This window comes from Mus musculus, chromosome 11 (genome assembly GCF_000001635.26).
Source record: "Mus musculus strain C57BL/6J chromosome 11, GRCm38.p6 C57BL/6J".
In the NCBI taxonomy this organism is placed as follows: Eukaryota; Metazoa; Chordata; class Mammalia; order Rodentia; family Muridae; genus Mus; species Mus musculus.
The window spans coordinates 94,453,991-94,478,903 of record NC_000077.6 but is presented as its reverse complement, the minus strand read 5'-3'; the positions used below and the strand labels follow the sequence as shown (position 1 = coordinate 94,478,903).

Sequence of the window (24,913 nt, the reverse complement as noted above, 5' to 3'; positions counted from 1 at the left end):
CTTTGGGATCTTAGCCTCTTCTGTGAGGGAGGGCCTGGTTCTAGCCTAGGGACAGCAGCCCGGGAACAGCCTTTCCCCTGAGAGTCTGCAGATGACTCTTTCTCTTCTCTCCTTGCCCTGTCACCTTCCATCGGGTCACCAGACTGATCACGCCTATGTCCACGATTAGTAAGATTGAATAAAACAGTCAGTAGGCCAAAACCAAGTTTAAGAACCAGGACGAGGACAAGGCGCTGAGGTGCTCAGGAATGCCAAGCCCCTGCTAGGAAATGACCCTGCCACCTTCCCCTTTGTCCCTTTATTTAAAGCTAGGGAAGGCACTGGGGCTCAGTATAGACCTTAACATTTAACAGAGAGATATTTAATTAACATGCAATGTAGTGTGCTGTGGAAACTGCAAGTACCAGGAGTACGACGTTTCTTGGAGGGTACCCATTCAATCCCAGCATCTCTGCAGGAGGTCATGCTCTTCTTCTTCCTGCAGGATGGTCCAGGAAAGGACTCTTTCACATTTGCAACATCCGTTGTGTTAGAAGCCCTTCCCCAATTCGATCCAACTCCCGCTACAGAAGAAGCTGGCCCCTGTCCTCTGAATGTTGGGAGATGCTCTTAAATCTCATCCTTGGCAAATAAATCTTCACCGAGGACCCCACATAGCTGCCATCCAGGAAGGCGGCTTGGAGACAGGCTTGGAAGGAGAAAGTGTAGAACGATAGGGTTGTGAGGTTGCATAGAAACTGTTTCTCGGAGGTCTACTGAGCTTGAGCATCGTCCTAGCCTCCAAGCCAAACATCACAGATAGCCAGAAGAAGCCGCCAGAGAGGCTAAGAAGAACGGATGGGGGAAGGGGTGCTGCTAGGGGGATGTCAGTCGTAGAAAGGAAGGGAGCAGGTAAGAAACTAGAGACAGGAGATTGTCACACATGCACACCTACCCATGGTCACTGGGACCAGAGTTGTCTCAGTCTGGGCAGCGGGCCCTTGGTGCAAGCCACCAGCCCATCTGGAGGGGATTAGCACTCTGGCCAATGAGGTCAGCTGGCCTCTTTCTTACTGGAGCCCACTCAGCCTTGCCAGCAAGTCAAAGACTGGACACGTGGAGCCTGGCTTGAGGGCAGCAGGAAGGGAAAGTACGGCATGGTGAGACACAGGTGGCCTTTTTGGCAACCCTAACACTGGATTTGGAACAGTCTGGGCAGTTCGTGTAGCCCTCTTGCCTCTGTGGTCCCACCGACCCTCATGAATGAGATGGTAAAGCAGGAACCTTTAGCCTTCTAGGGATGGCTGTTGGAGGGACAGAGTTGGTAGGAGTTTAGCCTGACACCCCTGAGCATACCAGTTTCTCCCTAGGGTCTTCAGAATGACAACAAAGATCACTGAGACTGTTTCTTGCCAGGAGGTGGAGGCATGGCTATGAAGGAGTGTGCATCTGGTGTTTTCCTCCACTTCCCTGCCTTTTGCGTCTCTCCTTTCCCCTCTGCTATCAGGCAGGAACAGGGCAGTGGCATCTTGTAAATAGTTTCAGAGGAAGGAATTCTCCCAGGAAGGCTGGGCTTTCCAACTTATAGGCTGAACATGATCCTTACTGGATATGGAGTTGATTTTAAAATCCCACAATGTCTCTTCCTCTTGGCAAGTGCCACTTTACCCTCCTCTTCTATGCCCCCTCTTCTGTCAGCAGGACCGTATTGAGGCAGCTAGGGCTTAGGGTCACAATGCTCATAGCTTCTTGATTTGGGAGGTATTTATCATTTCGTTTCCCTGAACTCTAGATTCCTTAACTGAGAAATGGCAGTTTCAATGCCCAGAGATATGGGGTGACCAAATGGAATGGTTGCAGCACCCCAAGTAAAGAGCACCACAGATGGGTGATCTATTTTGTTCTTAAGGGGACCAGCACGGGAGGGACAAAGGCCACAAAGCTGCAGGGTCCTGGAGGGGCTTGCTAAGCAAGGCACATATGAGATACTCTAGCAAACTTGGAAGAAAGTTTGGACCACATAGGTCTAACTTGGTGGATAAACAGAGGCACAAATAAAGGATTTTCCCCTCCATCTCCCACTTCCTGGTTTGAAATACTTTTTTTTTTTTTAACCAAGTGCCCACTATGTATCAAACACTAGGCTAGGACATGCCACAGGGAACACAGCATAGGGAGAGAGAGAGAGAGAGAGAGAGAGAGAGAGAGAGAGAGAGAGAGAGAGAAAGAGAGAGATCTCCACCCATCATCCCTGTCCAGGCTTGGTACTGTGAGGTTTCCTACCTTGGACTGGTTCAGTACTAAAGACCTCCAGAAAGGAAGCCAGTAGGAAGGGGTGGTGCCAGAACTGAGCCTTGGAGCACTAGAGTGCAGAGCTTCCCATCTTCTAGTGCCTTTGTCCTCCCTTCCCCCACTCAGGTAGCAGATAGGGTCCCCTGATGCCCTATGCTGTCCTAGATGGCAGATCTTCCTCAGGTTGCAAACTCAGGGAAGTAGGTCTCAATTTCTCCAGCTGGTGCCTGCTTGTCTCTTTTCTTGGTATGTTCCAGAAAAGGGCAGCCTGAGGATGAAGAGGTGGAGCCTCTGACCACTGGAGAACTGTGAGGCTGGGCAAGCCTCTGTTCTCATCTAGCTCTCTGCTTTAGAGACTGGGTTATGAGAATTCCCACCTCTGGATGCCAAACCCTAAGGCTTCAAGATACGGTGGTCAAAAGGGCAAGCCCACCTACTAGACTGAGGATAACCAGGAGGGAGAAAAGATGTCAGGCTCTAAAAGCAAGCCATAAATAGTTCCTCTATCCCAGAAGAGGGCTCCGAGTTCAAGATTGGCGCCTCACACGCAGAATGAGAGCAGAGACTCCCTCCAGGAGAAACAGGCACTTAGGGGATGTGCTCATTAGCATGAAATGCAAATAGGCCTGGCCTCATTTGCACAACTCAATGCTGGGATTTGGCAAAAGGGCAACCAGGAAGGTGACAGCGCCGCAGCAAGCTCTGCCCTCTTCACCCCATCTTGGCAACTGGCCGGAGTGGGAGCTGACACGGCCCCAAACCCATGTCATGGTGCCAGGAGGCCTCTGGAGGATGTGTGGGTGGCTCAACTTTGTCAGGGAAGAACGCCTGCGAATCAGGGGCTGCAGGAGGTGATCCAGTCCATTCATTCCTCAGCCTTCCCGCAGTGGCTTGTGCCATTCCGGAGTCTACCAGGACTACAGATCCTGTCGTTTCCATCGTAAAGATCCTACGCAGATTGTAAAGATGTTTTCCCTGCATCTAACATAAACGCTTCCCCCCTCCCCCACTCCCCATCACGTTCAGAATTCCGGTGGTGCTTGTTTCTCTGGTACCCACAGCCCTTTGGAGGCTGTGAGAGAGATAGAATCGACTGAGCCCCTGAACATAGGGAGATGAAGCTGGGCAAAAGCCCGGGTCTCCATTTGCGTGTACATGCCTGTGAAGCACAGCGCCAGCACCTCTCCCAGTCCAGTGGTGGAGAAAAGTAACTCCAGGAAGCATTCATCTCTCAGACACTTCTCTTAAGCTATACTGGAATCAAGGGGAGAAACTGAGGCAGGAAGTAGAATTTTGCAGGATGAAGTTGTTAAAGCTCAGCTCTAGGTATCATTCCTTACAACATGCGAGGCCCACAATGGCCTTAGCAGGCTGTTCCCACTTCGGGGCTGCAGGTGATCCAGGCTCTACAGTCTTGGTGCCACGCCTGGAAGCTATGCTTTTCCAGCAGGAAGCCCCTGAAAGGAGTCTCCAACCTTCAGAGAGCACTAGAAGCAGGAGATGACGCTCAGAGCATCAGTGAGAAGACCTGCGGGTTGGGGTTAGGCCAGGGTCAACATCTTAGAAGTGGACCGGGGTTCTGGACCAGCAAAGAGGCTGGTGGGAAACATTTCCAGACCACGCCTACTTCTACCTTTCTAGCTACGCCTATTTTTCCCAAACAGACCCCTTCCAGCCTGAAACACCAGACTCTTCTTCCTTCTCCCCAGTCTGACCCCCAGGTTCAAGCAGAGGATGGGTTATTAACCAGGTGAAGAGTCAGATTTAGCTGTGGGATCCCGGTAACACCCCTAACTCCTGTGATTCCTGTCTCCCTTCTTTTTCAGTTCTGCTTAGACCTAAGTTCTGACTTCTGGCTGCTGTCCAATTTCGGGGTCCTGGACAAAAGATGTCAGAGGCTCGTAGGGCTACCCTAGGACCAGATGCCAAATACTTTGATTTCTCGAGGCTCCCTCCCAGGGGAGTCCCAAAGACCCAAGAGGCCAATAGAAAAGTGGGTTCGGTCTGGACAGTCGTCTGATTGGCCCCAGCCTTCGGGAGCGAACCCGGGGGCAAGAGGAGGGTAGAAAGGCGGTCGTGGTTTTGGGGTGGGAACCGGATTCCAGCTGTGGCTCTCCCCCTGTACCCCCTCCCGCACTGGCACGGCGGCTGACCAATGGAAGGGCGGTTCTGGACCGGTGACGCACGGCGATTGGCTGTGAGATTGGCTGGGGAAAGGCGGGGCCGAGGCTTGAAGTTGGAGTGAGGGATCCAGCTGTGGTGTGCGCCGGGCTCCTCGCCGCCGCTTTCTCTCGTTCTCTCCCTCCGCGTCTCGGCCGGAGGAGGAGGCAGTGGCGCCGGCGACAGCTACGGCAACGGCAGCCACGGCGGCGGCAGCGACATCTCCGCCTCCACCCCCGCCCGGGACGGCCCCCCACGGTCTCCCCGCCCCTCCCGGTCCTCTAGCCCGCCGCGGGGCGGAGGAAGGAGCCAGCCCCCACCCCCTCCAAACCCACCCCCAAAGAGATCCCTCCTCCCCTCCCCCTCCCCCCGCCGTCTCTGGCGTGGAGCCGGGACGATGCTGACCCCTTAGATCCTGCTCCAGCTGCGCCGAGGGAAGAGGGGGCGCCCCTCCCCGGACCCCCGCCCTTCACCGGGTGGCCCCTTTTTTCCTCCTCCTCTCGGGGGCTGCTTCACCGAAGGTAGCGCCCATTCGGGCAACCGGAGCCTGGGCGCGAAGGGAAGAAGCCGGAACAAAGTGAGGGGAAGCCGGCCGGCTAGTCGGGGAGCCCCCGGGAACCCAGGGGAAGCGGGACTCTCGCCAGGCGGGGCTTCCCTGGGACCCGGCGCCCCGCGGGCAGCATGCCCCTGAGGGCAGGGGGAGCTGAGCTGAACTGGCCCTCCTGGGGGCTCAGCAAGCTCTCTAGAGCCCCCCACATGCTCCCCCACCGGGGTCCCCCGGTTGTGTGAGGACACCTCCTCGGAGGGGCTCCGATCGCCCCTCTTCGGACCCCCGGGACCCCAGCTGGCCAGAGGATGGATGAGGAAGAGGATGGAGCGGGCGCCGAGGAGTCGGGACAGCCCCGGAGCTTCACGCAGCTCAACGACCTGTCTGGGGCCGGGGGCCGGCAGGGGCCGGGGTCGACGGAAAAGGACCCGGGCAGCGCGGACTCCGAGGCGGAGGGGCTGCCCTACCCGGCGCTGGCCCCGGTGGTTTTCTTCTACTTGAGCCAGGACAGCCGCCCGCGGAGCTGGTGTCTCCGCACGGTCTGTAACCCATATCCTTCGGGGCACAGCGATGGGCCGGACTAGGGGGGTCCACAGGAGGGCGGGCCGTGTTGCCAGAGGGGACCGTAAGCCAGGTGAGTTGGAGAAGTGAGCCTGGACTGTGAACAGTTGAGTGGGGGACTGTTAAGGAGGGGAGGGGGCGTCCGAGTAGAAGCGGAGACTGGTGGGTACCCCAGACGAGCCCCACCTCCGAATACACACACCTCAGCCTTCCTTGGGCGGGGGTGAGGGGTGGAGGGTTGAAATCCAAGCTAGGAAAAGAGAGGAGAGGTGACCCTCTGGTAAGCATCTGGATGCTCTACAGATGTGGGCAGAGGAGGGTCGTCATCCTCCAGATGTGGGCAGCTTCAGGAGCCTGGGCTTTCTACTCCGCCAGCCCGCCAGCCGCGGGTTAGCGAGCTGGGTTTGGTTTTCGAGTTTGGGGGCAGGGGTGGAGAGGAAGCTGCGGGGACGGAGGAGGGGAGACCGCAATCTCCTGGGGTTTCCTTATGCCCCCGCCCCAAAGTTTGCGGCGGATTCTAGGGTCCAGTCCCCCGATCTAGTAGTCCTGAAGGCTGAGGTTTTTACTGACCTAGCGGGAAACGGGGGGTGGGGGCAGGTCCTGTCCCCCCAACACCCTCCCAATCCGCGGGTTGGAGGCACAACAAGGAGATTTCGGCGGCGGCTGATGTCAGGGGTGCAGAATGAGAACAAGATGTGGTGAAGGGGGAGCTGTCTGCCCCCAGAGCTGGACTGGAGCCCCTTTCAGAGAGAGCCCAATGCGGCCAGCGCCCTCCCCACCTCAATTCTTTATCTGATGTTGAGTGCTAAGGTTGGGTTGGGGAGTTTTGTGCTTGGTTTTTTGTTTTTTGTTTTTCTAAGGGGGGGGGGGAGACTGACAAAAGCGCCGGCAAGTGGGGGATGGGATTAAGCTCGGCCACACTACGCCTCCCCTTTCACAAATCAGAGTGTTCCGGCTGATGGCAGACCAGGTATGGGAAACCGCAGTCGTCTGAAAGTATTGGGGGGACCAGAGACTGCCAGTGTGTTCATTAAGGAGGACTGAGGTCCAGCTCCTTAAGCCTACTCTGTGGATGGGTTTTAGGAACGCATGCCCAACATTCCAGGCAGATGAATTTTGATTCTCAGCCTCACCTCTGCTTAGCCTGGCGTGGTCAGGGAACCCCTGATCCTCTTTTTTAAAAATAAAACCAAACCCCTAGCACAAAGCACTCACTGGCTTGACTGACGCCCATCTCTGGGGTACTGGAAAGGTGGGGGGCTGGCTGGTATGGCTATCCCAGTAAGGGATAGCCTCTTCTGATTCTCTTCTTCTAGCCCAGAGGCTCTCTGGGAGTCAGGCTGGGAGACCCCAGGTTTACCCTGTAGCCCCTGAGAACCCAAGTCCGGCTCCGCTTTGGAGCACAGGGGCAGCGGGAGAGCTTGATGCTGCCCTCTGCAGCCACTGCCTCTAGTGCGCAAAGCAGGATGTAAGCTGAGTGCCCCCACCCGCTGCTCTACACTCCGTGAGTCTTTGAGAAGCTCCCCTCAGCCCTCCCAATCCTTTGCCCCTTCCTTCCTTCCTTCCTTCCTTCCTTCCTTCCTTCCTCTCTAAACCGAAGAAAGGAGAAGAGGGACTCTGAGGAGTGTGGTCTCCCTAACTGGCTTGCTATCTGGAATTATGAGTCTCCATCCCAAGGTCTCCTTCTCTGTGGCAGAGATGGAGAAGAGAAAAGAAGCCCTCATGCCCACTCCTAGCCACATTATGAATGGGAAACCCCCAGCAGTCCCTATCCTCTCTTTCTCAGGAGTCCTAGGGGTGACTGGAACATCTTGTCACCTCTCCCTTCAAATACCCCCTAAAAGCAGACCTTTTGGCAAGTATCTCTGCCCACTTGCCCTATCTCCAGGTGGAGGACCTGGAGGTAAATACTTTCCTGGGAGAAAATAAGTGACCAGGCTTACAAGAGGGAAAAGAGGTGAGAGTCTAGTTAATCTTGAGATTTGGGGAGCAGGCCCGATCTGGGGAGTGGTGTGTGGTCTGGGTGTGTAGCACCTATGTCCCTAGATCTTAACTAGCTAGCTGAATATGCCGAGAACAATTTCTTGGTAAGGGGGGCTGCCTGGACATTTATTCCCATTTCCCCATCCGACCCAAGTCACAAGGACAAGTGTATTTCCACGGCCAGAGAAGGAATCTGAACGGCCCCCTGAGCCTTAACCCTCTCCTTTCTCTCTTTTTGGTATCCGTGAGGCTTCTGTTGGCTTCAGGAGTCCCCAATGTAGGTCATGAAGACATTGGTCCTGAGGGGCCTGACTGGCTTCCCCTCCCCAATGGACTGAAGCTAGTTAGCCTTTTTCTCGACATACTTTTCTCAGCCCCTTCCTCTTGCAGCCTCATTAAAAGGCCAGATTTCCTAGAGTGGAGATCTAGGTGTAGGTAGGAAGTGTGTGTGTGTGTGTGTGTGTGTGTGTGTGTGTGTGTGTGTGTGTGTGTGTGTTGTGGAGGGAGGAAGGAGGAAGGGCACAAAAGTTTATGTTCCTGTACTGGGGAGATCAGGGACATGGGCCCAAGCAGCTCCCTGGCAGACCACTGCCTCCCAGGTTACGGGGGAACACTGGCCTTTGCAATGTGTTTCTTACAATGTGAGGGCGTGCGGTTCCCCTCCCGGGAAGGAGTTCCTGAGCATTCCCTCTCGGGTTGTTGTGTCACATCTGGAAGTTTGTGTAGGAGTTTCTCCAAGCTCAGAGCCCAGCACAGCTTTTTCTCATTTGGAAATCACAGGCTGGCATTTGGGATGGAGGAGTGGGAGGGGGGCCAGAGAAGGAGAGGGGAGCCTGCCAGGAGTTGAGGGGAGGAGGGGGCGGGGGGGGGGGGTAGGCCTGAGAGACAGGAGTCCTAATGGCTTCCAGAAGTGAATGTGAGTGTGGAACTGTGCGTCACTGTGTGTGTCCAAGTGTGTGTCTCTAGAAGGGAGGAGGCCCTAGGAATTTCTGTAATCTTCCTTGCCATTGTCCCAGTGCCCCAAGTCTTCCCAAGAGAGGATTCTCCATTGGGTCCTCAGGAGAGAGAGAGAGAGAGAGAGAGAGAGAGAGAGAGAGAGAGAGAGAGAGAGAGAGAGAGAGAGAGAGAGACAGACAGACAGACAGAGAGAGACAGAGAGAGAGACAGAGAGAGAGAGACAGAGAGAGATTGAGAGAGAGAGAGCTCACACATAAGGGGGTTGTTTGAATCTCATATGTCCCCTCGTCCCATTTCCAAATCCTAGACCATCCAGAGCAGATTCTGGGGAGAAGAGCTGAGGCAGAGAATTGAGTGGAACTGGGGTGGGGGCAGAGGATCTTGGGTAGTCTGTCCCAGATTCTTCTTTCTTCTGGGTCATATGGACTCCTCTGCACGTACTCTGTTCCACTGCTGGGGGACTCCCCATCACCCCTAGTGCCAGTTGGAGCCATTCCTGGGATTACCCCTCCACCCTGGCCCCCCTTCTGCTGTTCCCGCCCCAGCTCTCACCCCGCCCAGCCTGCCTCAGCTGGGACGGCGACAGACACACTGCACACACACACACACACACACACACACACACTCACACACACACATACCCCAGTCACAGAGTTTGAATCAGATTTCTGGCCTATTTCCCCTCCCAAAGATTCCAGTGGCCCTCTCTCATGTGTCTCTGTGTCTTCTGTCTCCTGTCTCTGTCTCTGGGTGGGGCTGGCTGCCTTTCAGGCAGGCTTCAGTTTTCAGTTTAGTTGGAAACCTCTCTCCCCACACACCCACACACCGGAGCTGGGGGCGCATGGGGAAACAGGGTAGTTAGTAGGACGGGGCCATTGTTGGGGATTCCCCTTTTCTGAAGAAAAAATAAATGAGCACAGGCCATCAAACTAAATCCCTGCATTGTCTTCCACCCTAGGAAGCATTGGCTCCCATAGACTACCAACCTCCTGTTGGGACGGGTGGAGCAAGAACCTGTGTCCCATCCCCCAACTCTTATTAGAAGGCCAGAATTCCTGGTTCCAGGCCAATTTCCTCCTCAGTATTCCTTAGTCTCACATTTCCAGACTTCTGGGAGGGAGAGAGGCAGCTAGAAGGCCTGCTTGCTGTCTGGGTTCACACCCTGGGCCCAGGGCCTTAGATCTCTAGTTGCCAATAATCTAGGCAAAAGCCCTATCTAGATAAAAACCTATGGAGAAGACTCATTTGTGGATATAGCATGCTCTATTTCCCTCTCCCAGGAAAGAGAGAAGGGGGGAGGGATGGTAGAGAGGTCTGCTTCTGCTGTTCTCGCTTTCTCTGCTTTTGATGGTGGGTTATGGGGAGAAGAAAGATCCTCCCCTCTCCTGCTCCCACCCTTTGGGATCCACTCCAGCCCGGACAGTCACCATAGCAACAGTAGACATGTGACCGCACAGGTCTCTCATAGTCACTATGGCAACCAGTGTCCCCCGTTCCCTTGGTTACCATGGGGATCTGTCACATGGTTCCCCCCCCCCCAACCTGATAACCTGTGGGTCTCCCTGCTTCTTTTTCCTTGCATAAGGACAAGAGAGCAGTCTGGGCAAGGGGAAAGAATGTGTAAGGGGGTGGGGAGGGGTGTCTCTTCAGTTTCCATGGCAACAAATCCACACCACCTGGTGACACATTCTTCTGTTGTTATGGCAACAGAAGAACATCACACAGTGACATAGTGCCGTGTTGCCAAGGAAACAAGCCCCACCCTGAAAAGGGTGAAAGACCCCCCCCACACACACACACACATACCTTAGATATTCCTCTATTCAGATTGTTCTAGATTTGCCAGTCCTTTTATACCTACCTACAGTGAAGGGGAAGCCAGAGTGCAAGGGATATGCCTGGGTGCAGGCTGGATTGCCAAGGGTCCGGAGAAGGGGATTTTGGTGAAGAGCCTGATATGGGGTTGTCTGGGGGCAGGTTCTGACTATCAGAGGCCCCAGACTGAGTGTGTCTGGGACAAAGTTCCTCCATAGGTCAAGTCTGTTCCTCCTTACATCACTGTCATGAATTTGTCACTGTTCAGGGAAACATCAGGAAATCATGAATGGGGAGGCACATCTGGCTTCTAGATTGGCAGATGAGTGACTGATAGACACAGTGGCTCATTCATTTATTCTTGCTGATCATTTGCTCTGGACTGCATATGACACTGGGCTTTGTAGTGTGGCTGCTGTTAACGCTGTGACAGAGCCAAGCACATGGATGACTTGACCAGGTAGGGCCACTGTCATTGGATGTCCAAATAGATACCTGGGGCCCTTCTCCCCCAACATTGTTCTCCAGGGCCCCTCCTAGGCCCTGTCTCTCCTGCAGAGGAGAATGGGCTAGGTTGGGGGAAAACAGACCAGTTATTAAGGGTAATTGTGTCCTTTCCTTTCCAAGTGGTGGCTTCCTCCCTTTCCCCCCTCTTCCAGAGTGACCTCTGGCTGACCCCCATTCTGGAGAGAGATCCATCGCTACAGTCAGGAAAACAAACAGCCCCTGTAGGAATACTTTCATTTACCCCTCTCACCTACTAAGCCACTTTAAACCTAGGATAATATTTCATTTTTTTACTTTTTTTTTTTTTTTTGAGACAGGGTGCAGCCCTGGCTGTCCTGGAACTAACTCTGTAGACCAGACTGGCTTCGAACTCCAAGATCCGTCTACCTCTTAGGTGCTGGGATTAAAGGCGTGCACCATAGTCTCTTTCTCTTAAGGGATGGATATTAGGGAAACTGAAACATCTTATGACTTCTAGGGTGTTAGGCATGGGTGGTGATAGTGATGTGCACCCCAGAGAAAAGAGCCTGGCTAGATAGAATGAGGAAGGCTTCAAAGTGGCTGAGGGAGAAGTCAGGGTTGGTGATTCAGCACAGAGGTGGGGGATGGGGAAGGCCAGCTGGGAGGCTGAGACTGGTCCTCTGAACCTCCCTGATCACCTCCTCAGGCCTGGTGAAAGCATTACCACTCCAGAAGCAAGGCTAAGACAGGAAAGGCCCATGGGCTCCAGGCCCTGAGTGGATTGGCAGGGCAGACGACAGGCAGCTGCAACCCCTTTCTTCTTTCTGGACTCTACTTGTCTCTGGTTTCTTTGCTCTTTCTGTCTCACTCCTGTTTTTCCACGAGGAAACTAGGGTGTCTGGTTGTATATCTGAGGGGTCCAGGGCCCGGAACCTTCTTTATCCAGAGGGGATCTTGTATATTTTCATGCCAACGGGCTGAAGGTCAACCACGCAACAGAACTTATGTAGAAAGGCTCGGGATGGAGAAAGAATTCCCTCTGCTCCTAGCGGCTTGGGTTTAGAAGGTACAAGAAATATGGTGGCAGTCTGGCCTCACGTATGGCACTGATGTCCACTCCGCAGAGCTGAAGCTTGTCCCCAGTGCAGGCCCTGGCTTGGAGAGCAGTTTTGATCTGAAAGGCATGGACATGGTGACTACAGGCTGAGGACTTTGAGAAGACAGGGAGCTGGCAGTTGGAGAGAGAGCTTGGGGCTCCTCTGAAGTGTCAGGGGTAAGGAGGGGGTTGACGATGTAGGCTTGTGTATGTGTAGTGCAGGGAAGGAAGGCGACAGAGTAGGCCACAAGCTTGGAAGCCTCAGTCTCATCCTGGCGTCTTGAGCAACTCTGGCACATGACTTGGCTTCAGCTCTCTGGGTCTTGCTGTCCTTGGGTTTCGGGGGTGGGGTGGAGTGGGGTGGGGTGGGTGGGTGGGGAATAGAATGATCCACCTTGGATGCTTCACGGGGCTGTTGTGAGCAACGTCGTGGCATTGTGCGAAAGTGCGTGGTAAACTGTAAGGCAGGCTTAATCCGACTGTAGGTTTGTGTAACACATTCGCATACATTATCTCACTTGCTTCTCACATCTATCCGGTGAGCGAGGAGGATGAGATTCACAGCAAACTCGTGGAGCCTGGCATTTCCACACGCACAATCGATGCTATTCCCTACATGGCTTGTGCAAATAGCCAGGGTAGTCATGGCTTTCTCTACCTTACAAAGGAGGAAGATGGGATCGAAGTCTCTCAGGGTGGGAGTGGGTGGTGGTGGTGGTGGTGATGGTGGTTAATAGACAGGTAGCAAGCATTCGGGATGCCAGGAGAGGCTCCCATCAGCCCTGGCTCTGGATAGCTGTTTCCTTGACACCTGATACGTGGTTCGAGCGAGTCAGCATGCTGGTTATTCTCCTCAACTGTGTGACTCTGGGTATGTTCAGGCCGTGTGAGGACATTGCCTGTGACTCCCAACGCTGCCGGATCCTGCAGGTGAGTGTGTGTGTGTGTGTGTGTGTGTGTGTGTGTTAGTGGTTCTTGGATCTTAGTACCCTGAACTCTGTTCTACCAGATCCAACTGGTGGGTTCCAGGTGGGGTGTGTGTGGGTGTCCCCCAGTCCCTCAGTTTCTTCAGCCCCTCCTTTCTACGTCAGGCCTTCGACGACTTCATCTTTGCCTTCTTTGCTGTGGAAATGGTGGTGAAGATGGTCGCTTTGGGTATCTTTGGGAAGAAATGTTACCTGGGAGACACTTGGAACCGGCTTGACTTTTTTATCGTCATTGCTGGGTGAGGGCTTGGGCTAGGGTGGGAGAGTAGTGGGCAGATCTCCTGCCTCTTTGGTTGTCCATTCAGCCCAGGCTGCCTGCTTCCAGTGCTCGGGCCTGTCCTCTGAATCTCACCATCTTCCTTTTGAGTCGGAGGAGACTGTCATTGCTTGGTGGGAGGTGTCCCTGCCCGCTAGACAGAGAGCTGATCTTCAGCCTCCCTTGGTAGAGGAGAGGGGAGAGTCCTGGGTCACTCTGTCACCTCACAGCAGGAGTCTTCCCTGGCCTCTTTCACATGGAGTTGGCCTCAAACTCAAAGGGCCTCCTTCCCGGCCCCTCCCCACAGGATGCTGGAGTACTCGCTGGACCTGCAGAATGTCAGCTTCTCCGCAGTCAGGACAGTCCGTGTGCTGCGACCGCTCAGGGCCATTAACCGGGTGCCCAGTGAGTGACCCCTTAGCCCTCACCCCTGGACAGAGGGCCCTCAGAGGAAATGTGGCACAGGCATCATGACCTGACCATTTGAAGCTGAGACAGAGAAGGGTTCAGTAGGGACCCAGTCAGAGCCCCTAGCTCTGGTGGTATCACTAGCAAAGCTACCTGGGAAAATCTCCATCCCACTCTTTTCAGCCAGGCTTTAGACAGAATCTTAGAAATACCTTAGACGACCCCTTCCTAGGGGAATAAAGGTGGGTGGGGACCAGTGGAGCAAGTGTCAGACCCACAGAAGGGGATACAAAGTGCTAGTGGCCCTCTCTCAAGACAAGGCTACTCCACGCCTTACCCTCTGGCCCTGGTTGTATTCCCCCGTCCCCACCCCCACCCCCCACCCCTTTCCAACTCTTGCAGTGACTGCTGGGACCATTATCTAAATTAAACCGCATTGGTTTCTGGAGCCAACAAAGGTTTGGCAGCTCCAGCTCCTTTGCCGTTCTGCCCCTCCTCCTTTGCAGGCCCCCTTTGCAATTCTTCAACCTATACACGATTGCAGATGGTCCCCACTGGGTCCTCAGGAGGGGATATCGTGCCTGACTTTATGCCTGATGCTGCAGTAGCCGTGTGTGTGTGTGTGTGTGTGTGTGTGTGTGTGTGTGTGTGTGTGTGAGAGAGAGAGAGAGAGAGAGAGAGAGAGAGAGAAAGAGAGAGAGAGATGCAGTTATCTCTGGGAGGGCAGAACAGCTGAGTGAGTCTGGGGTGGGACAGTGATGTTTGGTGCTAAGGTGGAGATCCAGAAGAGGGGCGTGGCTGGCCTCCTCTCCCAGGTGACAGCTACTAGATTTATAGACCTCAGACTAACCACTGCTGTAATTCCCTTAATGCAAGCCCTGAGGAATTGATCTCAGTTGGAGCGCTGAGGAGCTGATGGGGGGGGGGGTGAAGAACTGAAAAGGATTAGGACCGACTACAGCAAGGTGGCTGTAGCCATCAGGAAGGTTAATCATTTGCTGGTGTGCTGGTGTTTAGAACCTTTGCCCTAGAGAGAACAGGGCCCACCCAGGGCACTTTGGGGGTCAAATGGACCACTGGAGATCCATTAGTTTGACAAGAGCTTAGAAGCTCTGGGTTTTCTGAAGGCTAGTTCAAATGTTTGGGTCTTGGACCTGGAGGGAGGAAGGTGAGTGGGTCCCTAATAGGGCTTTTATCTGGGGCTGGGAGTATGTAGTGGCCTTGACCCTGGAGGGAGGAAATATTCCCCCAAAGATAGAGTTATGTCTCTTCAGACCCTGACTTCAAGATCTGGACCCAGCAGGAAACAGACACAGAGAACACAGATGCAGGGCTTAGGGGCTAGGAGTGGGCTCAGAAACCTGGTTACATGCTGGTCTTCTTGTCTGCCTCTAGCCTTTCTCTAGGTCCGTCCTAGTTCTCCCAGTGGCCCTCTGGGGCCATCATTTAGGAAGGTCAGGTGACTGTGTCTGGTGAGAGAAGGAAGTGGGAGGTGTGTGTGTGTGTGTGTGCCAGTGCCTTGGGGAGCAGGATTTGGAAGCACAAAATCCTAAATTTAAGTCCTGGCGCTTACTTTTAGCAGATCCCATCCTGAGCAGCTCACGTCACTTCTGTGAGCCTCAGACTTCTCATCTGTAAATTGGGGGTGATATCATCAGCCCCATGGTGACACGGGAAGAGTGAGATGGGACTCAGAACTTAGAGGGCTTTGGAAACCACAGTTGGTACCATACAACAATTAATATGAGTATTAACAATTAAGGATTGCCTGGGAGAGTTAGGGGTTTATGCCAGTCTCCCCTCCAGCTTAAATGGGTGGACCCTCTTGGGGAAGACTGCCAGCCTGTGCCCCTGGCACACTGGAGCCTCCAGCATGGCTCTTCTGCCCCCACAGGCATGCGCATTCTCGTCACATTACTGCTGGATACCTTGCCTATGCTGGGCAATGTCCTGCTGCTCTGTTTCTTCGTCTTTTTCATCTTTGGCATCGTTGGTGTTCAGCTGTGGGCAGGGCTACTTCGAAACCGATGCTTCCTCCCTGAGAATTTCAGCCTGTGAGTCACGGTGGAGCCGGTGGGTGATGGACTGGGGAGCTGTGGACCTCTCTTAGTCCCTGGCTTCCTGTTGCCATGGATATATGTGGTCTCATATCTGGCATTTGGCTCTCAAACTTAGTTACACAGTGGGACAACCTGGGGCATTTTAAAGTCCTGATGCCCAGGTTACCCCTTCCAGAGATCCCCATTGCATTGACCTGGGGTTCAACTAGGATTTAGGCCTTTAAAAAGCCCTCCCAGAAGCCAGCCACAAAGTACATAGCTTTAATCTCAGAACTCTGGAGACAGAGTTGGGTGGATTTCTGTGGGTTTCAGGCTGGCTTAGTTTACGTAGGTCAGGGCCAGCCAAAGATATATAGTGAGATCTTGCCTTAAAAGAAAGAAAGAGAGGAAGAGAGAGAGAGAGAGAGAGAGAGAGAGAGAGAGAGAGAGAGGATGGATACATAAGTCAGGGCCAGCCAAAGATATATAGTGATACCTTGCCTTAAAAGAAATACAGAGCTGGGCGTGGTGGTGCACGTCTTTAATCCTAGCACTCGGGAGGCAGAGACAGGCGGATTTCTGAGTTCGAGGCCAGCCTGGTCTACAAAGTGAGTTCCAGGACTGCCAGGGCTATACAGAGAAACCCTGTCTCAAAAAAAACAAAACAAAACAAAACAAAAACAAACAAACAAACAAGAGAAATACAGACATACACAAAGACAGAAGGAAAGAAAGAAAGCAGCTGGCTCCTTGAGGGCTGGGGATATAGCTCAGTTGGTAGAGTGTTTACCTGCTTTGCCCAATCCCCTCCCCCACGGTAGGTCTGGCCTACCCTCTGTGTTCCTTGGCTTCTCAGTGGAGGACCCTCCTCAACAGCCTTATCTCTGCCTCCCCTCGCCCTGCAGCCCGCTGAGTGTGGACTTGGAGCCTTACTACCAGACAGAGAATGAGGACGAGAGCCCCTTCATCTGCTCTCAGCCTCGGGAGAACGGCATGCGATCCTGCAGGAGCGTGCCCACACTGCGCGGGGAAGGCGGTGGTGGTCCACCCTGCGGTCTGGACTATGAGGCCTATAACAGTTCCAGCAATACCACCTGTGTCAACTGGAACCAATACTATACCAACTGCTCTGCAGGCGAGCACAACCCCTTCAAAGGCGCCATCAACTTTGACAACATTGGCTATGCCTGGATCGCCATCTTCCAGGTGGGGCCACACGGGCCCTGGGATGTTGCCCAGAACAGTCACAGGACACTGCACAACTTGGGAGTGCTCATTCTCAGGGTTAGGGTGGTGACCAGGGGAGCGGAACAGACGGGAGGAGACTTTAGTGGTGCCAGCCAGAGTCAGCCGTCTCTCTTGCCTCCACAGGTCATCACACTGGAGGGCTGGGTCGACATCATGTACTTTGTGATGGATGCTCATTCCTTCTACAACTTCATCTACTTCATTCTTCTCATCATCGTGAGTGACTCCTCCAGCCTTCGTGGGAGCGGGGCATCCTGGAGACACGGGTAGAGGCAGAGAATAGATGGGAAGTTCTTAGCTCTCAAGTCCTGTAGGGGTGGCAGCATAATGAGTGAGTCAGGAGAAATCCAAGACCAAAAGCCAGACTCTACCACCTGCTACTGTTAGGACCTTTTGCACGCCATCTTCTTTGAGGCTCCATTCTCGCTAATGGCTTTAGGCTCTTCACCGGTAAAATGTGTGTGTGTGTGTGTGTGTGTGTGTCAGGGGGGCGTGTGTTCTGAACCCACAATGCTATCACCCCCTTCTCCAGGGGTGCTCAGAAATGGCCAAGTTTAGTTCTGTCTTTGTGAGCCCCAGGGGAACACTGCCAGCATTCGGTTGGAAAAGAGAAAGATGTTCGGCATCCTGAAATGCTTACAAGCAAAGAATCATGCACCCCAAATTCCAATCAGTATTGAGAAATACTGAGAGATCGCTCATTCCTTCCAGCTCTGAAATTCCAGGGCTCTGTGAAGGCAGAAGACAGGCCAAAGCAGCATCGTTTAATCATTTTAATCACTACCAGTCATAGTCGATGCTTTCATGGCTACCACTTACAGCTGATATTTATTGAGCACTTACTGTGTGCCAGCCGCTGCTCTCTGCACTTCCTGGGGGGGGGGCGGCATTTCTTCCTCACCGTGATTTCCTTGCCACCTTTGTTTTTCAAGCAAAGAAAACCACTTTCCCTCATTTATCTGCCCCCACCACGTGCCTTGTCTAAGCGGGTTGATCAGACTTGCCAGGGAGGGTTGTTAGTGCTGGTGTGGCTGTTCTTCCTCCTTATGTACTCCTGTGAGGTGGGCACTTCGAGGACTCTGGCTTCTAAGTAAGAACTCAGAGCTCTAGAGGGTTGGCCACTGGTCCAGGATTGTCGGAAGTCGGGGCTAGAGTTGAGATGTCAGGTCCAGGTTACCAACTCCAAATCCATGTCACTGAGAGGCCAGTGCAGAGCCAGGTGGAGGGTCAGATCCCGAGAGAGGAAGATTAAGAATGAAATTAAGATCATTCAAGGCGTGGGACAAGCTTCAGAGAGCCGAGGACAGAGTGACGCTACTCCTGGGGAGAGCCACAGTCTGTAGGCTCTGAGAAAGGGCAATTCCCTAGGCTGCCACAACTTTCCCTGGTATAAAAGAATTGACCAGGCTTGGCGCAAAGCTTGGCTGGGGACCTGTACCATCCCTGACCATTTACCACAAGAGTGAAGCAGGTACTTCAGGCGAGTCAGTTGTTCTTCATCTGCTGAATTGTTGGTGTCCTCAGGAATGCTTGGGTGGGGGGAGGGGCAGACGGGGACATCAGGGGCCTAGTTTCCACCCTCCCACACACCTCCTGAAAATTCTTCCCAAACAGCTCTCTGGAATCACACTAGTGAAGCTAATTATCATAATTACTAGGACATGAGCTAGGGGGAGAAAAAAAGTCCGCTTCGTTAGCACAAATATTTATCTCCATCCTTTAGGGTTGTTGTCTAAACAATAGGTTGCCCAGGGTCCTGGGGAAACTGAGGCACAGAGATGGAGACTGGGGAAGGATGGGCGAGTCAGAACGACAGGTTTGTTAGGCTTGGGGGGGGGTCCCCTCCTTTCAGATGGGGATATTGACTTCCTGTGGTTAAGAATCTTACCCAAGGTCATAAAGCAAGAATGGATACAAGTGGGAGGATTATAAGTAAATCTCAAAGGGTTAATCCGAGTTGAATGTTGTGGGTTCCCTGTATTTTATCCATTTCTATAACATTCTCTCCTAATAGAAACTGGGAGGATGCCTTAGGCTCTCCATGGGTACACATTTAAAGGCAGGGAACTGGAGGATAACTGCAAAGTATGCTATCACCAGCAGTAGTGGGCTAGGCCTGAGCTGTTGCAAACCCCTGTGCCTGGCCCCCAGGTACTCCATTGATTGTGGCAGCTGGCCTGAAGTTTCGTTTTTCTTCAGGACATCTCTTCTTTCTGTCCCCACCCCTGCAGGTGGGCTCCTTCTTCATGATCAACCTGTGCCTGGTGGTGATCGCCACACAGTTCTCTGAGACCAAGCAACGGGAGAGTCAGCTGATGCGGGAGCAGCGTGTACGATTCCTGTCCAATGCTAGCACCCTGGCAAGCTTCTCTGAGCCAGGCAGCTGCTATGAGGAGCTTCTCAAGTACCTGGTGTACATCCTCCGCAAAGCAGCCCGCAGGCTGGCCCAGGTCTCTAGGGCTGTAGGCGTGCGGGCTGGGTTGCTCAGCAGCCCAGTGGCCCGTGGTGGGCAGGAGCCCCAGCCCAGTGGCAGCTGCTCTCGTTCACACCGTCGTCTGTCTGTCCACCACCTGGTCCACCACCATCACCACCACCATCACCACTACCACCTGGGTAATGGGACGCTCAGAGTTCCCCGGGCCAGCCCAGAGATCCAGGACAGGGATGCCAATGGGTCCCGCTGGCTCATGCTGCCACCACCCTCTACCCCCACTCCCTCTGGGGGCCCTCCGAGGGGTGCGGAGTCTGTACACAGCTTCTACCATGCTGACTGCCACTTGGAGCCAGTCCGTTGCCAGGCGCCCCCTCCCAGGTCCCCATCGGAGGCATCTGGCAGGACTGTGGGTAGTGGGAAGGTATACCCCACTGTGCATACCAGCCCTCCACCAGAGATGCTGAAGGATAAGGCACTAGTGGAGGTGGCCCCCAGCCCTGGGCCCCCCACCCTCACCAGCTTCAACATCCCACCTGGGCCCTTCAGCTCCATGCACAAGCTCCTGGAGACACAGAGTACGGGTGAGAGCGTGGGTGGGTATGCTGGGACCCCACAGTTGGAGGCTGGGTGGTAATTTGGAAGACTAGGAGTCTGAGAACCCAGGGCCCCAGGGTGCAGATTCCAGGTTCTCTCGCAGCCTTCTGTAGCCCTGACATCTTTGGACCAATCCCATTGCTTCTTTTGAGCCCTGCTTATTTCATCCGTTCAAATGGGAATTATGATTATTGTATATATTAGGAGTAATGAGAGCAGTCACACATGCATACTTACCATGGGCTGCACTCTATGCCTCTGGCCATAACATCTAACTGCTGCTGCCCAATGGAGTGCTTGTCACATGCTTTGCAGGCAAGATCTGCTTGAGTCCTCTGGACAGGTTGGTAATAAGCTTACAGGCACCCTTGCTGTGTGCACAAGAGGCACAAGGTGGCTAGGAGTGTCGGCAAGTATGACCTCAAGACCATCTGACTCTGCAGCCCACTCTCTGTCCTTTGTCCCAGGGCTCAGCGGGGTGGGAAATGGTGTGTGACTGTGGCAGTCTGGTGCCTCACAAGGTGACTGCTGTAAACAGAGAGACCTGGAGCAGGAGCAGTCAGTGCAGAAAGCAGCTAGCCTGTGGGTAGAACTTCGGTGACCTGAGGGATTAGTGATACTTGCCGCTTGTGGGCAGGCTACCCATGCAGACACAGCCTGGGGCCTTGTGTTTCAGCGAGGATGTGGTGACAGAAAGTTATGGGATAAGTGAGATGTCCCCTGGGACCAGAAAATGTCACCACAGAACACAGAGTGAAAGGTTCTTATGCTAGCTCTCCCACTGCCCTGCCCTGGGTCGTGGGCCGGTCACATCCCACATGCAGGCTTCCACTTTCCACTGTATAGTAGGTGGGATTGAGACCATCACTACTGTGGGAGCTTAGTGATGTCCTGTGCTATACAGATGCATTCCGGAGGGGAACGTGTCGTTTTGTGCCTACTAGGGGTCAGGCTTTGAGCCAAGGACCATCTCACACTTACTTCAACAGTGTGGTCTCAGAGGTGCCACTCATTTCTTATATTCTGTGACCAAAATAGGATTTAGATGGACAGAGGATGCCTTGGGGCATGTCCCTGAGTGTATTCAGAATATACTTGGTATACGTATGTGTGCTAATGTGCATGAAGGAAGGTGGGGACTCCATGTGTGTATGTCTATATGAGGGTACAAGTGTCTGACTTACATGCATTTGGGTATGGTGCTCCTTCCTGGTGTGTGCATATGCCCATATGTGTGTGGGTCTGGTGTAACAACATTGGATGGCACAAATGTGTTTGGGTACCCATGTTTGGTGTATATTTATCATGGTATACAAATAGCATGTGCCCACTACACATGTGCACAGTATGTGCATGTAGTGTGTGCGTATGTGTATCTGGTAGGTGGGATAAGATGTGTGTATGTGTGGGTGGGTCCCAAAGATCCCTTGGGAAATGCAACTCAGCACTGTGTGGGTGCATACCTACACTGCAGGGAAGGGGAGATGGTCTAGGTTCCTGGCCTAAATCTCCTAAGACCTAGGAGGACATGGTGGCTACCTCTCTATCTCAATCCTAGGATCCTTAGAAGTGACCACCAATACGGTGCTATTGACATAGGGGTATTTTGTTTATCAGAAATGCCCCATTCATTAAGTGCTCAGCACACCTATCTCTGGAACCCCAGCCTCCCTCCTGCAGGGTCTACATCCTCCTAGGACCAGGAGCTCCCAAAGAGCCTCTAACACCTACTCTTTTGTTCCAGGAGCCTGCCATAGCTCCTGCAAAATCTCCAGCCCTTGCTCCAAGGCAGACAGTGGAGCCTGTGGGCCGGACAGTTGTCCCTACTGTGCCCGGACAGGAGCAGGGGAGCCAGAGTCCGCTGACCATGAAATGCCTGACTCAGACAGTGAGGCTGTGTATGAGTTCACACAGGACGCTCAGCACAGCGACCTCCGGGATCCCCACAGACGGCGACGGCCGAGCCTGGGCCCAGATGCAGAGCCTAGTTCTGTGCTGGCCTTCTGGAGGCTGATCTGCGACACATTCCGGAAGATCGTAGATAGCAAATACTTTGGCCGGGGAATCATGATCGCTATCCTGGTCAATACCCTCAGCATGGGCATCGAGTACCACGAGCAGGTAGGGGTGCAGCCCAGGCTGGCTCTGGACAATGGCTTCTTCTCTAGGGCTGGTTCCTCGCTGTGGCTGGGAGAAGGGGGATGGAGAGACGAAGTGATGGGTGGAGCCTCTAGGGGGTAAGCGCTTTGATGATTACTTCCTTTCTGAATGAGGTTGCTCAGGCAGGCACAGGTATGTCCTGTCTGGGAAGGCTTCTCAGGAGAAGGAGGCTTTATGTGTGTGTAATGAGCGTATGGGGTAACAAGCCACCAGAAGACTTGGGTCTCTTGGTCTCTTCTCTTGGAAAATGCAAGGCAGGCAAGGGATGTGTTATCTCAGTAAGTAGAGGGTGACTGACAGGCAGAAGGGCCATGCAGGTAGAAGGGAAGAATGGGTGGTATTGAGTGCCTGTGCTTGGGAGATTAGCAGGGTGCGGCAGGCAAGGCAGTCTTGGCTTGGCCTCAGGTCAGAACCTTGCTGTAAACCAGGGTGGCTCTGGCAGGGCAGCTTAAAACCAGTGAGCCTGAGGAGCTGCTCCAAGGAGGAGGCTGTTTAGTCAGGAGAAGAGGAGGCTCAGCAGGGACGGTGAGCTGTCTTCAAATATTTGGAGGACTGTCATGTGGAAGCTTGTTCTGTGGGTTGATGGCTGCCAGCTATAGAGCCTGGGCTGAGAGAGGAAGCTACCTCTAAGCTGTGCAGGTGGAATGTGTGGTCAAGTCAGGGGGACTCCGCTGGCCTGTGCTGGCCTGTGCACATATGCAGGGCTGTCTGAAGAAGTTGGCCAGTGGTGCTGCATGTAGGTTCTTCTGTGTTATTGTCTCTTTGGCTGTTTATCTGGGAAGTCTTGCCACCCTGAGGTAGCAGGGAGGGAGTTGACCATCGGACTCTCACCTTTTCTGGTTCTGAAGTGAGCATGTGCAGCCCTCCTGCCAGATCCCCACGCTGACACAGAGGCATCGAGAGCTTGTGACAGTCGCACAGGAGTGGAGGAGTGTCTCAACCAGTATGGGATGAGCCGGGTGTGGGGGTAGGGTGTGAAGCCAGCAAAATGCTCACTTTTCAGAGGGGTTTGAACCCTGGTACCCTCACCGCCCCCCCCCCCCCCCGAACTCTACCCTGGAAATGTCATGAGCAGATATCTGGCTCTTTCTTGAACTGCCCTGTCTGGCCAGGCACACCCCTTCATTTTTCACATCCATTGGCTCCATTCTCTCTTGCTTGAATAACCCACTGTGGAACAGCTATGCCTTGCACGGTTCTTCCCCAGTGTCAGCGAGGTGTGTGTGGAATCACACACTGGCTGCAGTGCCAACGGGTGGCCATGCATGGCACTGGGTGGGCGTGTTGTGTCTGGGCCGAATGGGGCGTGGGCATGTATGCACACGCCAGCTCTGCCAGCCTCCCGCAGAGAGGTGCTCTACTCTGCCAGGTGGCTGGGGGAGGGTGGGGGACAGCATTTCCCCCTTCTGTGACTCAAGAGATAAAAACCCCTAACCTCTACCTCCTTGGATCCCCTAGCCTGAACCGCCACCTCCTCTGTTTCACTCAGCACCAGTTTTGTTTAAGTCCCTCTCTCCCAAGGGAACACATTTTTGATGCCCTCCCCTCCCCCTGGGGGGATGCATCCAACAGTCCCTGCCTGGCCAGATGCTGCTGGTGGAGGCTTTGATTGCACTGGGAAGAAGCTGAGTCAGACAGGCTGAAGGCAGATGAAGCTGCAGCAAGAGGGCTTTCAGTTAGATGTCAAGAAGGATGCCCCTTTGGAAAGGAAAGAAAAGCCATTAGTTGAAGTACTTCCAGCATCTCCTTAGCCACGTTCCTGAGGAAAGAGGAGACAACCCTAGCTCCCCCTTAACCCTCAGTAATAGGAAGCCCTCATTCTAAGCTGGCAGCATCTGCTGTAGGGGATAAGTTTGTCCTAGAACCTGGTTGATGTAGGCCCCATGGGGGTGAGTGGGAGTCCCCAGCAGGCTGGGCAGATGACTGGTTGCCGCCTGGCAAGCTCAGAGGATGGGGAGGGTGTCATAAAACTCCAGAAGCTGCCATGGTCCTGTGCTTGCAGGCACTGTGGCATGAATGTCCCGCCATCTGGGCCTCTGAGCAGGCTGAAGGGGGTGCTGGGTAGGAGGGTGGAGATGGATGCAGGGCTGAGAGATGCAGAGGGGCTTAGAGGGGACACGGGAACGGGGCAGGATGCAGAGAGGGCGAACTTGAGACCCAGGGAGAAGGGGACAGAAAAGGCGGGGACAGGTGTGGAAGGAGAGAGAGACAGGAAGGCAGAGAGGAAGGACACTGAAGACAGAGGCGGAGGTCTAGATGCAAAGGAGGACAGGGGCAGGGAGGGGGAGCTCAGGACCCAGATGGAGCTGACTGCAGGGGAAGTGGGGCTGATTGGAAGGAAGGCTCTGCAGATGCTACTGCGGTGGCTCTTGGGCCCCAGGCTCCTACTTTCCCCATGGGGCTCTTAATGAAGTGATTGTATCCATCAATTGCGGTATTGATCAGCTTGGGGAGCCCTGGAGAAGGTGTGAGTTCAGTCCCAGTCCTCCCCTCCCCTGGCTCCCCCTGCTTGTTGTTCAGTTTTGTTGCTGAAGACGTTTTGTTGTTGTTTCCCCTCCACCTACCTCTCAGTGAGGGAACTTCATCTTGTTACACCCCAAGACCCTCAAGGCTGGGACCATGTTCACCTCACCATTTTCTTCTGATTCCCCTAGCCCTTAACCACTAGCCAGCAGTACTGGTGCAAAAGCCGGAAAGATTAGTGAGAGGGACAAGGACACAAAAGGAGGCCCTGAGCAAGAAAATGACATTGTGACTATAGGATGAGCAAAGGACCCTGTCCTCACCACCAGGGGGGTGGTTCGGAGAGTACAGATGGTGAATTATCCGTCCATCCCTCCTATTACATTCTATCTATTCATCCATCTACCAACTCACTAATCCATCCATCTATCCATCCAACCATCCATCCTCCCACCTGCCCATCCATC

General features: G+C 53.8%; 1 protein-coding gene across 45 annotated transcripts in view; it reads left to right on the top strand.

The window, feature by feature from the left end:
- The first annotated feature begins 4,503 nt into the window (after positions 1 to 4,503).
- Positions 4,504 to 24,913, top strand: part of Cacna1g (calcium channel, voltage-dependent, T type, alpha 1G subunit) — a 66,010-nt gene continuing 45,600 nt past the window's right edge. For 19 of the 45 annotated variants that reach the window (XR_388339.2, XR_388338.2, XM_006532087.4 and 16 more), the window contains exons 1-9: positions 4,504 to 5,528; positions 12,677 to 12,788; positions 12,950 to 13,083; positions 13,408 to 13,505; positions 15,403 to 15,562; positions 16,453 to 16,753; positions 16,919 to 17,011; positions 19,027 to 19,810; positions 21,568 to 21,944. Coding sequence is in view for 39 of the 45 variants with exons in the window: in XM_006532087.4 (XP_006532150.1) it covers positions 5,287 to 5,528; positions 12,677 to 12,788; positions 12,950 to 13,083; positions 13,408 to 13,505; positions 15,403 to 15,562; positions 16,453 to 16,753; positions 16,919 to 17,011; positions 19,027 to 19,810; positions 21,568 to 21,944 (2,301 nt within the window). In the remaining 6 variants the exon portion in view is untranslated. Of the gene's footprint in view, positions 5,529 to 12,676; positions 12,789 to 12,949; positions 13,084 to 13,407; positions 13,506 to 15,402; positions 15,563 to 16,452; positions 16,754 to 16,918; positions 17,012 to 19,026; positions 19,823 to 21,567; positions 21,945 to 22,387; positions 22,509 to 24,913 lie in introns of those variants that run through there. The other 26 variants (XR_879510.2, XR_003949260.1, XR_003949261.1 and 23 more) reach the window with 6 other exon arrangements.